The sequence below is a fragment of the Branchiostoma floridae genome, chromosome 4, assembly GCF_000003815.2.
Source record: "Branchiostoma floridae strain S238N-H82 chromosome 4, Bfl_VNyyK, whole genome shotgun sequence".
Classification (NCBI taxonomy): domain Eukaryota; kingdom Metazoa; phylum Chordata; class Leptocardii; order Amphioxiformes; family Branchiostomatidae; genus Branchiostoma; species Branchiostoma floridae.
This window is the reverse complement of record NC_049982.1, coordinates 21,397,455-21,410,098: the sequence shown is the minus strand read 5'-3', so window position 1 is coordinate 21,410,098 and position 12,644 is coordinate 21,397,455. Positions and strand designations below refer to the sequence as shown.

Sequence of the window (12,644 nt, the reverse complement as noted above, 5' to 3'; positions counted from 1 at the left end):
ACCTTAGTGACTTCTGGAATGCCGGCTTTGCAGCAGAAATCAATCTCTCTGATCTCATATCACATTATTTCCCTGAGATCATGCCTTTGTCAAGTAATTTTGCCTCATTGCATTGCGAATGATATACAAAGAAGACCCTTATTAGTATGATTTATTTGAAATTTAAAAAATTCTTATCATTAATCGTTTAAGCTATTTTGCCATTTTTATATTGCAATCCATACATAGTATGGGATTGCAAGATATTGTTTTTTGTTGGTCTCTTCTCCTTCTCCTGTCAAATCTTCAAATGGATTCTACTTTTTCATTTTTGGGCCAAATGAGCTGAAATTTGGCATGAAGGTAGGGATAGCAAATACCCCCAGACGTTTTTTTCACTTTTTTGATAGAGGCCTTGAAAATTATGATATTTAGGGTTTTTGGTCATTTTTAGACAAAATATATATATTTTGGGTCACTGTGCCCTGGTATTAAACCCTAATGACCTGAAATTTGGTACAGAGGTGCATTGGACATATGAGCACAGGAACCCATCAACACTTTCTTCATAGGCCACTTCAAAAATTATTTATTTGGGGTTTTTTGGCCATTTTTTACTAAAAATGTCTATTTTTGGCTCCTGTGCCCTTGTATGAAGGCTAAGTGACCTGAAATTTGGTATATAGGTGTATTGGATATATGAGCACAGGGCTTCATCAACACTTTCTTCAGAGATCACTTCAAAAATTAGTTATTTTGGGTTTTTCGGCCATTTTTGACAAAAAATGTATATTTTTGGCTCCTATACCCTTCTACGAAAGCCTAATGACCTGCAATTTGGTACATAGATGCATTGGACATATGAGCCCAGGATCCCATTAACACTTTCTTCATAGATCACTTAAAAAATGAGTTATTTGGGGGTTTTTCGTTCATTTTTGACTAAAAATGTATATTTTTTGCTCCTATGCCCTTGTATAGAAACCAAATGACCTAAAATTTGGTGCAGAGGTGCATTGAACATATGCTCACAGGACGCCATTGAAACTTTCTTCATAGATCACTTCAAAAATTATTTATTTTTGGGTTTTCCGTCATTTTTGTCTAAAAATGTATATTTTTGACTTCTATGCCCTTGTATTGAAACCAAATGACCTAAAATTCGGCATGAAGGTGTCTAGGACAAGTGCCCACAGTACTTCATTTTCCCTTTGAGCAAACATTACTTCAAATTGTTGAATTTGGGGATTTTTTCAAGGATGAAGATGGATTGCAATATGCTGTATTTGCTCCTAAGCAAATATCGGCCTTTCTAGTTGCATATATTATGCAAATCAGTTCAACATTTGCATATTTGGTATCCGCTTATGTTACACCTATTAATAATCTACGTGTGTTAAATATATTGAATCCCAGTTATTCAAAACAATGGAATTTTACAATGTCCTCATTAGTTATGCAAATTAAGTCCTCATTTGCATAAAATGCATATCATTTTAAACATCTTTGCCCAAGCTACCTGCATACCTAAAATACAGGCAATCCGTCGTTCCTTTCTGCAGTTACCCTATTTGGAGTGTCTTGACAAAAACGCCCCTGCAGTTCCACAATTAAATGTTAGGGGACTGAAACTTGCCCCACTTTTTCATGACGCTAAAAGCTATCTACCACCCAAATGTCATGACCATATCACGTCCGGGACAAGAGATACATTGAAAAAACTGCTATGATAGAATATTCTCATTAATTATGCAAATGTACGCCTATTTTGCATAATTAGTATTTTATCTTGTACAACATTGTCTAAGGTACCTACATCCCAAAAATCATGAAAATCCATTGTTCCCTTCTTGAGTTATCCTCGTCAGAAGTTTTTGACAAAAATGCCCCTGCTTTCCCAAAACTAGTCGCTAGGGGGCCCAAACTTGTGTCAGTTCTTCCTGAGCACAAGAGCTATCTTACACCTTAAAATCGTGACCATAGCATGTTCAGAACACCGAGATAGCAAAACCGGAAGTTGCGCTGCAGTAATCTGCAAACGGTTTTGAAATTGCGTGCTTTGTTGTCGAGATCTGAGCCCTAACCCTAACCGTAACCCTAACCCTCGCTAGGGGCTCCAAAATCTAATCATTTCCAACTTTCATCACACACTACCAACACACCAAGTATGAAACCAATTCACCCAGCCGTTCTTGAGTTATCTTGTTTACACACACACACACAGACACACAAACGCGGGGTAAAATATTACCTCCATGAAATGTAGTCATGAAAATTGCATTGCAATTTAAGAAGAATATCACATTTCGGTTGCAAAAATTTGGACAGATTGTATTCTATCATGTTTAAGAACCCATCACAGGATGAACATTTTTCACCTATGAGTCACTATGCTGGGATTCAATTCCATTTCCTATGCCTTTAATTTTCTTTTCATTTAATCTATGAAATGGCATTTTGCCAATAATTATGGAGTTTTGGCTTACTGTATCTCAAATGAGTGACACTTCTGCCCCACTGTAGTTTTAATTGTATACCTGGAGGGAACAAAATTGGATTTTCAGTTGCTAGGGAGAAAACTTCAGAAGTTAGATTAGGGAGTAATCATTGCAACACAGGTTCTAGATTCATACTAACTTAATCACAACAGTTTACTAAAGCCAAGCCTAAGAGAGAACAAATTAAATCTGTCTGGCCAACTTCAAAGTGATATGAAGTACTCCCCTAAGCAGGTTTTGGAGTAAATTTCCGTTAGATCTGTCTCTAAGACACTTAACGAGTAAAGCGCATCTTATATTTGATTCCCTGAGAATAACTTGATGCAAATTGTTTTATGCTCTGTGAGAAGGGATGTAATCACAAGATATCTGTGTGAGCAATTGGAGTTAGTCAAGAAGCAATGATGTTTGCAAATGGTTGATAGTGCATCTGTCACAATGCCATGATGTTGTAAACTCAGTGTCTGTTTTTGTAGTAATATTGTAGCCAGAGAAAGAATGAAGAAAAATGACACCAGGATAGGAAAGTATTCTCAGATGAATCTACATTCAATTTGTATCTTTTGAATGGTGGGTAGAACATTTTCAGTACCAAGGACAGGCCAGCATCAACTGACATGTAATTGCACTTGTTTCATAGATAACAGAGTGAGACAACCAAAATCAATATTTGCAATTTTGAATCCTAAATTCTTTGAACTCAAGGTGAGTCATGGTTGGTCTAGGGTATGGAGGATGAGATGAAAAATACAGTCAGGTTTTCCCCTATAATGTTGCAGGTGATGATGGAGTTTTAGATTTTAGATGTTGGAAACCCTAAATGCTTGTACTGGAAATTTATTCAAGTCTATCTGTAATGTACTAGTATTGTTTCACAATAGACACCTAAAAAATTTGTTTACATTATGCTGTCTCTCTCTGCCAGCTCCCGAAGTCTATATGTGTGCTTTGGAGATGTGCAGGGGATACAGCTACAGTGTCGACTGGTGGTCACTGGGTGTTGTTGCATATGAGATGCTCAGGAGAAAGGTAAGACCCTTAAATACACAGTCTTCATTATGCAGTTGTGAAACTTTGGATTTTGATATGCTGTCAAATTCAGTACTAATGGATTGAGGACAAATGGTTTAATGAGATTGCGCTACACAAATGGGCTGTCTACAGGAAAAAAGAAACATCACAAAAAACATTCCTACAGAGAGATGGCCACAGTTTATAAACTTCATACGTTTGTATAGAAAAAATATTGGTCAACAATGAGAGCTGTATGTGTTTGTCTAACAATGCACTGCAGTCTTTGGGTACTACTAGGTTGTCCAAAGCAACCAAAAAATTACTTATAGTTTTTCTATGTCAAAACTACCACTGGTTCAATTTGTGTGCTTCACTGATTTTGTCTTGTGTATGAAGCAATCATCATCAATTTTAGCTGTTATTTAGGGCATGAATACTTCTTCAATATTGCAAGAAAAGTGGTGAAATCTGACAGTTCTGTTTTAATGTGGCTTATAACTGGTGAGGTGGTTGGCAGGCCATGTTTGACTGTAACTCAATTTTTCTCAAATAGATATGCTGTCACAAACATTGCTGAATCTCTGAATCTAACTACCAGTTCAAGGAAATTCTGGGGCACATCCAAGGTTTTCCTCGTCCTTACAAATTCCACTTTACTCGTGTCCTTGAATGAAATGGAAAAATTCACACTTGAGTGGAAACGTTCCAAACCATGATGAGAAAAAAATGCAGAAAGTAATGATGATGAGATTTCATATTCAGGGACTTGATTGTGGGGACTTAAGATAGGTCTAAATCACACAGACCTGGATGGAGTGACTGCCAGTGCAAACTTAGGTAACCTTAATTTGACAATTAAAAGTTACTGGCACATTTGATGTTCTCACTGTTGTCTTTTGGACCTGTACTGAAATGATTTTCATGGTGTTGTACCAGTACTGGATACCCAGAGGGTAAAGGAACTCTTCTGGAACAACAGCCTTTATCAATATTTAGGGCGAATCATGCTGTAGGCAAAAATGTGATGACTGACATTGTTCAATCTATGAAACGTGATGTTCCTCATCCTGAACAGAGCCAAGTGAAGGTCAATTTAGGCTTTTCTCTGGCTTTTGTGTGAAGACATGCCCAGAAGGGATACTGTTCATGCATGTATGATATCTGCTGAGTGATTTTGACCTTGGACAACAGTGGAAAGGTTGTCGATCTTACATATAAAATATTAACACTTACCAGCAAAAAAGTTTTGTCTTCTTTGAAAGCTAAAAGTTAACCGTTGTCTCAAAAGTTGATGATATAGTCACTATGGAATTTGGTTTGTTTGCTCTATCCAGAATGGGCCATACCTGGACAGTCATGCTGGTATAAAGTTTCATCTGTCTGGTTCTGAAAACAATGTATAATCATAGGGAAATCCTCCAGAGCCCTCTGTTCCTGTCGCTTAATCCCACGGTTTGATTTTGCCTTCGTGCTGAAAATTCCTTCCTTCTTATTACCAAAAATGAAGGAAATCATGCCTATGATATTGTACATAATACTTAGTATCACATAAACAGAACTCCTAAAATATATCATATTCATTCCAATGTGACAGTTGCCAGATCTATGAGTACCGGTATCACATATTTTATAAATGATTTGGTCCAGTGCACAGCTGGTGTAGACCTTTCCATTTGCAGTATATTATTGATATGCAAGGCACAAGGCTGTTATTCTATTTCCAGAAACATTTTTGAGAATGCACAAAACAAACTTGCAATTTGAGGACTAAAAGAATACAGACCTCATTACCATTATTCAACTCTTGCAGGAAGCAGGAATGAAATGACCATTTTGAGCCCAGCAAAAGATGCAGCCTTTTCCTGATAATGATAATGAGCCGACGTTAGCCCATTAACCCAACAACCACCAACAAAACCGCACATTTCCACTCCCCCGCATCCCGACCATCAGACACATGGATGTGTCAGGTAGATTAATGGGGTACTCTCCTACTTTATTGCTGCCATGCCAGCAGCCCAGAGTCTGGATAGACCGGCCATCTTTATGAAAATGTCCAAAAAAGCACACTGTCAGGCATTACTGACAGTTACTGGTGTTCTAGAACATTGTTAATTAATTAGGACCGGAATTAGAACCTTCCATGCCACATACAGTTGTTTATGAGAATTACAATGAGGATATCGCATTTGGTGTGTCTACAAAATGTTGTTAAATTTGACAACTTTTCTATAGAGTCCATTCCAAGACACCATGCGAATGTTTGTTGCCATTGTTTAGAATTGATTTTAAAGTTTTATAATTATATGTCTAGGACATTTGATACTTCAGGAATATTTTTAACACTGTTTCAACTTTATAAATATTTCCCTGGTCCTGTAAAACTTTGGAAATATTCATGGTGTGGAATTGGATACTTCTAATGGTTTCTAAATAATGATAACAGCATTCTACCATTATTTACCATTTTCTACCATTTTTTGGCGACGCCTCAGGGGCGAGCCTAATGTTTATAGTGTGCGACCGTTTGACAGGAATTCTAGGAATTCCGCAGGCATGCGAGGAATTTTTCTACGGGTATTCCCTAGGGAATTTGTTTTTGTGTGTGACCTTTAGTCTGCTTCGGGTATGGCGTATAATACGATGACGTGACCGATGTTAGAAACCAGGAATTCATGTGTTAGATACTCGTTTTACCATCAAGTATACAGCACATTACATTTTTTAATAAATTACCCGATATTATGTATCGTTAGGGGAGAAAAGTGGGTCAGTCATATTTTTGGCTTGACCATTCGGCGTAATGATGTCGTGTATGTATGAGGATTGTTTTGTTTCGTTTGAAGGTTTTTATTTCATATCTTTCTGTTATATCATTTTGTATGGTTGTGTGATTCTTCCCTTTTTTCATATTGCTGTGATGTTCATTTGGTTCCCAAACCATCGCGACAAAGGGGTGTACTTGTCAGTCGATTCTTCCTGTAACCTGGGGGTTGTCATGCCGGCGTTCACCTGTGGGGACAGATTGTGAGAGAGGATTGATATGAAGAATTTTTTGCAATAGTGATACTAACTTAGCAACTTTTGTATGTCTGGATCGGTAAAGTGTTGCTTTCTGTTAGTTACAGGCAGTCGGAAGTGATGTAAGGCATCAAAGTAATTCAGATATAATTTATAGCAAAAGTGATACATATTGAATTACAACGCTTATATTGCCATGTCAAGTCAAAGTCCTTCCCGCTCCATGGTGCATAGGGCGGCGCCCATGTTCTTGCAGTAACCCTGGGCCAAACAACTGCAATTACTACAGCAGGGGGCCAGGACACTGGTTGTGGTGTGTGTGTTCAAATTTCATACTCTTTCCCGAATGCTGAGTGCTAAGCTGAGAAATTAGCACGACCATTTAACACGCCATACCATATTCGGCCGGGGATCGAACTTACGACGTACCGAATGCATGGCGAACACTTTTCCCACTCGTCTCATTGCACCGGCGATAACGCTTGTGTAGACAGACCACAATACTCGGGATGCTAACGTGTCGTTACTTTGACCGATGAGGTCTATTTCTCTTATAACCAAAGGGCACAAAAGTGCATTATCATTTACCTTTTGGTGTAGCCCGAGTTTTGAAACATTAAAGAAGTTACAGAAATAAAATGTACCGCCGTGAATAAGAAATAATGACACAGCATATCCTTTCTCGGCTTGGCTTCGCACGAACGAAGGCACATCAAAATATCAATATCATGTCGGCCTAAAAGCCACAAGCGACGGCTATCGGGTCTAAATGCAGTGCACTGTTACGTCGGGTGGCGTAAACCAGTATACGGAATATTTCGCCCATCAAACAAGTAAAACGACTGCATTTGCAAGAGATATCCAACTTCTACGTGTGGAAGGGAGGTAAAGGTGATTGGAAAAGCATCCTGTATACAACGGCTATATCATCACTAGCCTGTAATAAGACAGAATGAAATAAGTCACATGTACGCTCACCGCTATTAAACTGCTCGGTGGACAAGCTACCCGCTAAGGCCACAGCATTTTAATTTTGTCGGTCACTTAAAGAAGAAGCTGAATATAGATGCCGTATAGTTCATTCGGACCAGATGTTGATGTTACTAGGTAGCTAGCCTATTTTAGGAATAGAATATCTGACTGGACCATATATGTAGCATCGACCAATAATTCCCACGTCGATCCAACTTACATTCTGAAAATTACGTAAAGATTTGTAAGATTAAACACAGATACGTCATGCATTTACTGATGGTTAATGAGGGATTTCCGAACCGCGATTTTTATAACGTATCAACAGAAGTGTATCGACGCAACGGACGCGTGCCATTTTCCCGTTTGGAACGTCATAACCAGATAACAGAAAGGCCAAAAACACGCATTTGAGCCTGTAACGGACTAGGAACAGTTAAGTGGAACAGTGATGGTACGCCACTCGTGACATTTCCTACCTGGGCCCGGTCGGGCTGTTTAAAGAAACAAAAAAAGTTTGTGCCAATAAATATGCACAAGGCATGCTTTTGAATCCTTTTTGGTCCGTTTTTTTTTTTCTGTCTTTCCTATCGTACTTTTCGTTCACCAAAGGTCCCCGACCGGGCCCCTTTGTGGAATTATGTAACGTTGGCCTTATCGGGAAAATGTTTGATATCTCTGTAATCATTTTCATATATAGAACGAATCGTATGTTAGCCTATAACAAATCTTTGGAGCGTTTGCTCACCTGCAACCTTAACGATCATACTACCGAGGGAAAACAACGGCAGCAATGTTTCTGTTGAAAGAGTAATTTTCTTTATGTTCAAAATTGTTTTCTACTGTAGTGCTACGTCGGTTGAACCCATTTCCAGATTTTTTTTTCCTGAATCTTTGCAGGCTGTAGTGTCAAGGCCAATGTCACCGGATGAATCTAATTAAAGCAACTGTCAATCCCTAGTGGTATGAATATTGATGCAGCGTTTCTTTACGTCCAGTTGCTAGAATAAATGATCCAGTAGTCCCTAACTGTTGATAAAAATCTGCAAAACTACAACATCCCCATGAATTAATAATAAGTACATTTTTTTTATATAAAACATTGTTAAGTTCGGTACGTCCAAACTGTTCGGTTACTTTTTAGAACGGCCCATATTTACATTTAACTGCACATCTGGCCGAAAACCGCCAGAAGTAGAAAGACCTTGTGAACTAGTCTGACTGCCCCTACGGCCACCAGCTACCACATGTTTGTCTTCGAGGGGTTTTCGAGGACGAAATTCGCTAAGTTCTTATAGCGCTCAACCACGCTCCTTTGGGCCCCGACCCGGATGGCTTTCTCCTGCAGGCGCAGCAGTGGCCCGTGGAGTTTTGCGGGGTAGCGGTGAATGAGGGGGTCCAGGCACGCCTCCTTCGCCTTGTCCAGCTCTCGCATCTCCTAAAGAGAAAATTAAATGAAACCAACGTCAGGTTTATTTTCAACTGCTCCAATTTTCCGCTCGCTGCCGCAATCATTTGGGCCTGGCGGTTCTGGCTGACACATGTTACCAAACCCGGGACGGTAGGGAGCCTTTGTCGGCACTCGACTGTGACGTGATGGAATGTTATGATCGATCAGGGAATAATGAAGACTTGTTTCATGCTGTGAGAGCACGTTGCTGACACCCCGCTTTGTCTCTCGCTAGGCCTGGATGTAATTAGAAGCCCGGTGCGATAACTGTCTTCTCACGATTAGAAAATAAAGCCACCTGGGCGAAGCTAAAAACTTTTGGATTTGGAAAAGGCGAGAATACACTGAATACACCCTCTTTTAACCTGTGCTTAGAAATCTGCACAAGCTAATCAAGAGGTGGGGGAAACCGAACTGGGGCAGGTTAATTTTTGGACGAAAAAAAACAGAGAAACTAATGGTTTTCTCGCTAGCGGGGAGAAACGACGTCGTTTTGTTGGTGCTGGTGGGGGAAGCCAAACTTTCCTGTGTTGTATTTGTGGGTGAAGTTTTCAACTTAGGTCGCACTATGTACCAAGTCAGCGAATAGGTTTGTACTTATAAAATCGACTGGGGGATAACTAATACGTGTTTCATTCGTTTCGTGTCAAGCCATGCACAGGTCCTTTCTCATACACCGGGAACAACTCATGTCTTTCATGTCCGTCATAGTTACCAACTTCAAATCCGATCAGCTAAGGAAACAAACTCGTTTCCTCCGTTTCTGCGGGGATACAACGTCAACCCGCCCGTTCAGAACAAAATGTTGTTTTTCCGGTTCTGTGGGGTGATGTAACTTGAACTCGCCCATCCTAGCAAACAAAGTGTCGTTTTTTCCTGTCTGTGGGGAGATACAACTTCAACCCGCCCGTCCTGGGAAACAAAATGCCGTTTTTTCGTGTCTGCGGGGAGATATAACTACAACCCGCCTGTCCAGGAAAACAAAGTGTATTTTTTCGCTTCTATGGGGAGATACAACTTCAACCCGCCCGTCCAGGAAATACAATGTCATTTTTCCGTTTCTGCTGGGAGATACAAGGTCATACAACTTCAACCCGCTCGTCCAGGAATAAAAATGTTGTCTTTTCCTTCCTGCAGGGAGATACAACTTCGACCCGCCTGCCTATACTAGGAAAACAAAGTGCTGTGTCAACGTTTTTGCGGAGGCTACCACTTAAACCTGTCCTGCCAGGTAATACCGCATTGTTTCGTCCGTGTCCGCGGTTGGCCCATACATCAAGTACTTAATACATCTTTCAAAACCCAGGTGTACGAAAAAAAAAAACATTCCGGAAAATCGTACTAACCTCGAGATCGCTCTCGCTACCGGAGCTTGAGTCCTCCTCCAGTGGGACTGGCTTTGCCTTTTGGGCTGGCGGAGGGAGGCCGGACGAACTGGTGGCGTCGGGTCTCTCGGGGCGGTTCGTCGGTGGGGTCCAGGAGGTTTGCGACCGCCTGGGCTGCGGTTTTGCCGGCCTTGGATGATCGGATCGGCTGCCTGGGTGCCGCGGCATCGTTGGCTGCCATGATCAAGAAGTGCGCCAAGCGGACGATCGTCTCGTGTGCCTTGAGGTCCTTTCCCGTCATGTCTAGGAGGAAACCGGAGTTCTCTCCCGTGAGGGTCTCCAGCCGCTCCGCCAGCTCGTCGTCGCTGAGGCTTCGGGGCGGCACGTCGGCTTCGAATCTAGCAAGGAGAGCCTCCTCCAGGAGGGGAGCCTCTCCCCGCACCGCTTTAACAACATCTAACAAATTCTGCCCCACAAGGGTGGCATCTCCGCGCAGGACGGGTGGAGCCGGCGCGCTCATAGTGAGGTCCGTGCCGGTCCAGTTCGCGACACGGAGTGAGTCCACATGTAAGGTTTGTTGCATCTAACCCGCTCTTAGAACATGGCCATCTTTCCTCAGCCAATCAGGAGCGAGTATTTCTTGTGACTAAATCCACATAGTATGGTGTCCCTAGGGGTAGGGGTGTACTAAGTAACGAATAAAGATAGATGGTTTATTGCGCAACAGTTGTAGCAGTGACAATGTATGGCAATGTACAATAAATTGACTAAGTTGGAGACGCCCACCATTCAACTGAATGGTCTCCCTAGGGGTAGGGGTGTACCAACCAACGAATAAATTGACTAAGTTGGAGACGCCCACCATTCTCATACAAATAAAAACAATTAAAGAATTAACAGAAAGGGAAACAGCAAATTAAACAATGTTACTGAACATCTTTATTCAAAAGATAAACGAAGGAAATTCTAACGATCATGAAAGAAAGTCATAAAACGAACAAGACAATAATAAAGAGTTTTTTGTAACAAGAAAATGTACAAACAGCACTAGCATTACATCAAGGACATAAACATATACATACAATAACCTCCTTTGTTACATTAAGAGAACAGGTTCTAAGATAAAAACTGTAGAGATGTTACATCAAAACATGCGCGTTGAATTGATCAAAACAAAGCAAACATATGCGATCAATACTTTCATAAACCTGAAACAAACAAACTAAAAATGCAGGAAGATAATGCAAGATGTGGTCTACCAGGAACGGGTGGAACTTGGAACAGGACAGCTCGTCAGAAATTCCAACAGTTGCTCCAGTAGGGCAAATGAAACTGAGGGGTAGCGACATAATTTTTTTGGTCGGTTTGTCTGTCAGCTGCTAGAACAGTTCGGAGATGCCAATGTGCTGCAGCAAAACGTTATCCACCAACTCGAAATGTATTTTAGACGGGTTGGGCTGTGTAAGGAACTCTTCAGTTGAAAATGCCTACATGTACTCGAGAAATTGTTCTCCAAAAGAAGCTACGTCCTACTCCTTTGAGGTCAGGTTGGGGACTGGCATCCATGTGACCAGATCTGACATACATACACCCAAAAAACAATGGCATTGTGGTGCAAAAAAGTGTTGTAAAACTTTACAAGAATTTCAAACAATGCTGTGAGGAAAGGTGTGAGGCGCCATCACCACTGGGTCATGAATGAGAACTAGGAAAAGAATGTAGCCAGTCCGCTTGCTGGGAAAACAAACTGCATGTTTCTAATGACTGTTTCTAATGTGTGTATTTTGCTTCGGAAAGATGGCCATGTTCTAAGTCAGTTAGATCCTGGGAGTGACCTGACTATGTGGATTTAGTACTGCTCCCCCACCCTTGGAGTTTGTTGGGGTGCAGATTTCTAAGCACAGGTTAAAAGAGGGTGTATTCAGTGTATTCTCGCCTTTTCCAAATCCAAAAGTTTTTAGCTTCGCCCAGGTGGCTTTATTTTCTAATCGTGAGAAGACAGTTACGACGCACCGGGCTTCTAATTACATCCAGGCCTAGCGAGAGACAAACCGGGGTGTCAGCAACGTGCTCTAAACAAAAGGCAGTTCAACAGACCGTTTCTGATTTTTCTGATTAGCACAGCGGGTTGTTGCGGGTGTGACGAGAATCCAGCACCACATGGCACAGATGACACAGACTTGTCATTTCCATGGTGGTCCGGTGACAATAAATCATGCGGTCTGCTTTTAATACAAGGAATTCCCGCTTTTACAGGAGTTTATAACAACACAGCTTGTCGTTCAAATTCGTTCCTTTCAAAACATTGTTTCTGTCGTAACTATCCAAACGGGGGCGATTCAGACGCAACCATCTATCAAAACGGGAGATTGAGATGTACTTATG

At 41.0% G+C, this 12,644-nt stretch overlaps 2 protein-coding genes across 2 annotated transcripts in view; one reads left to right on the top strand and one right to left on the bottom strand.

Moving 5' to 3' along the window:
• Positions 1 to 12,644, top strand: part of LOC118413392 (serine/threonine-protein kinase 32A-like) — a 48,683-nt gene that overhangs the window by 24,680 nt on the left and 11,359 nt on the right. Inside the window, exon 7 of the mRNA XM_035816754.1 lies at positions 3,403 to 3,506. Within this exon, the coding sequence (XP_035672647.1) occupies positions 3,403 to 3,506 (104 nt within the window). The remainder of the gene's footprint in view (positions 1 to 3,402; positions 3,507 to 12,644) is intronic.
• LOC118413394 lies at positions 8,652 to 10,827 on the bottom strand. The gene is made up of 2 exons (XM_035816757.1): positions 10,281 to 10,827; positions 8,652 to 8,922 (listed from the first exon to the last, which is right to left on the bottom strand). The coding sequence occupies exon 1, from the start codon at positions 10,777 to 10,779 to the stop codon at positions 10,297 to 10,299; it is 483 nt and encodes a 160-aa protein (XP_035672650.1). The 5' UTR covers positions 10,780 to 10,827; the 3' UTR covers positions 8,652 to 8,922; positions 10,281 to 10,296.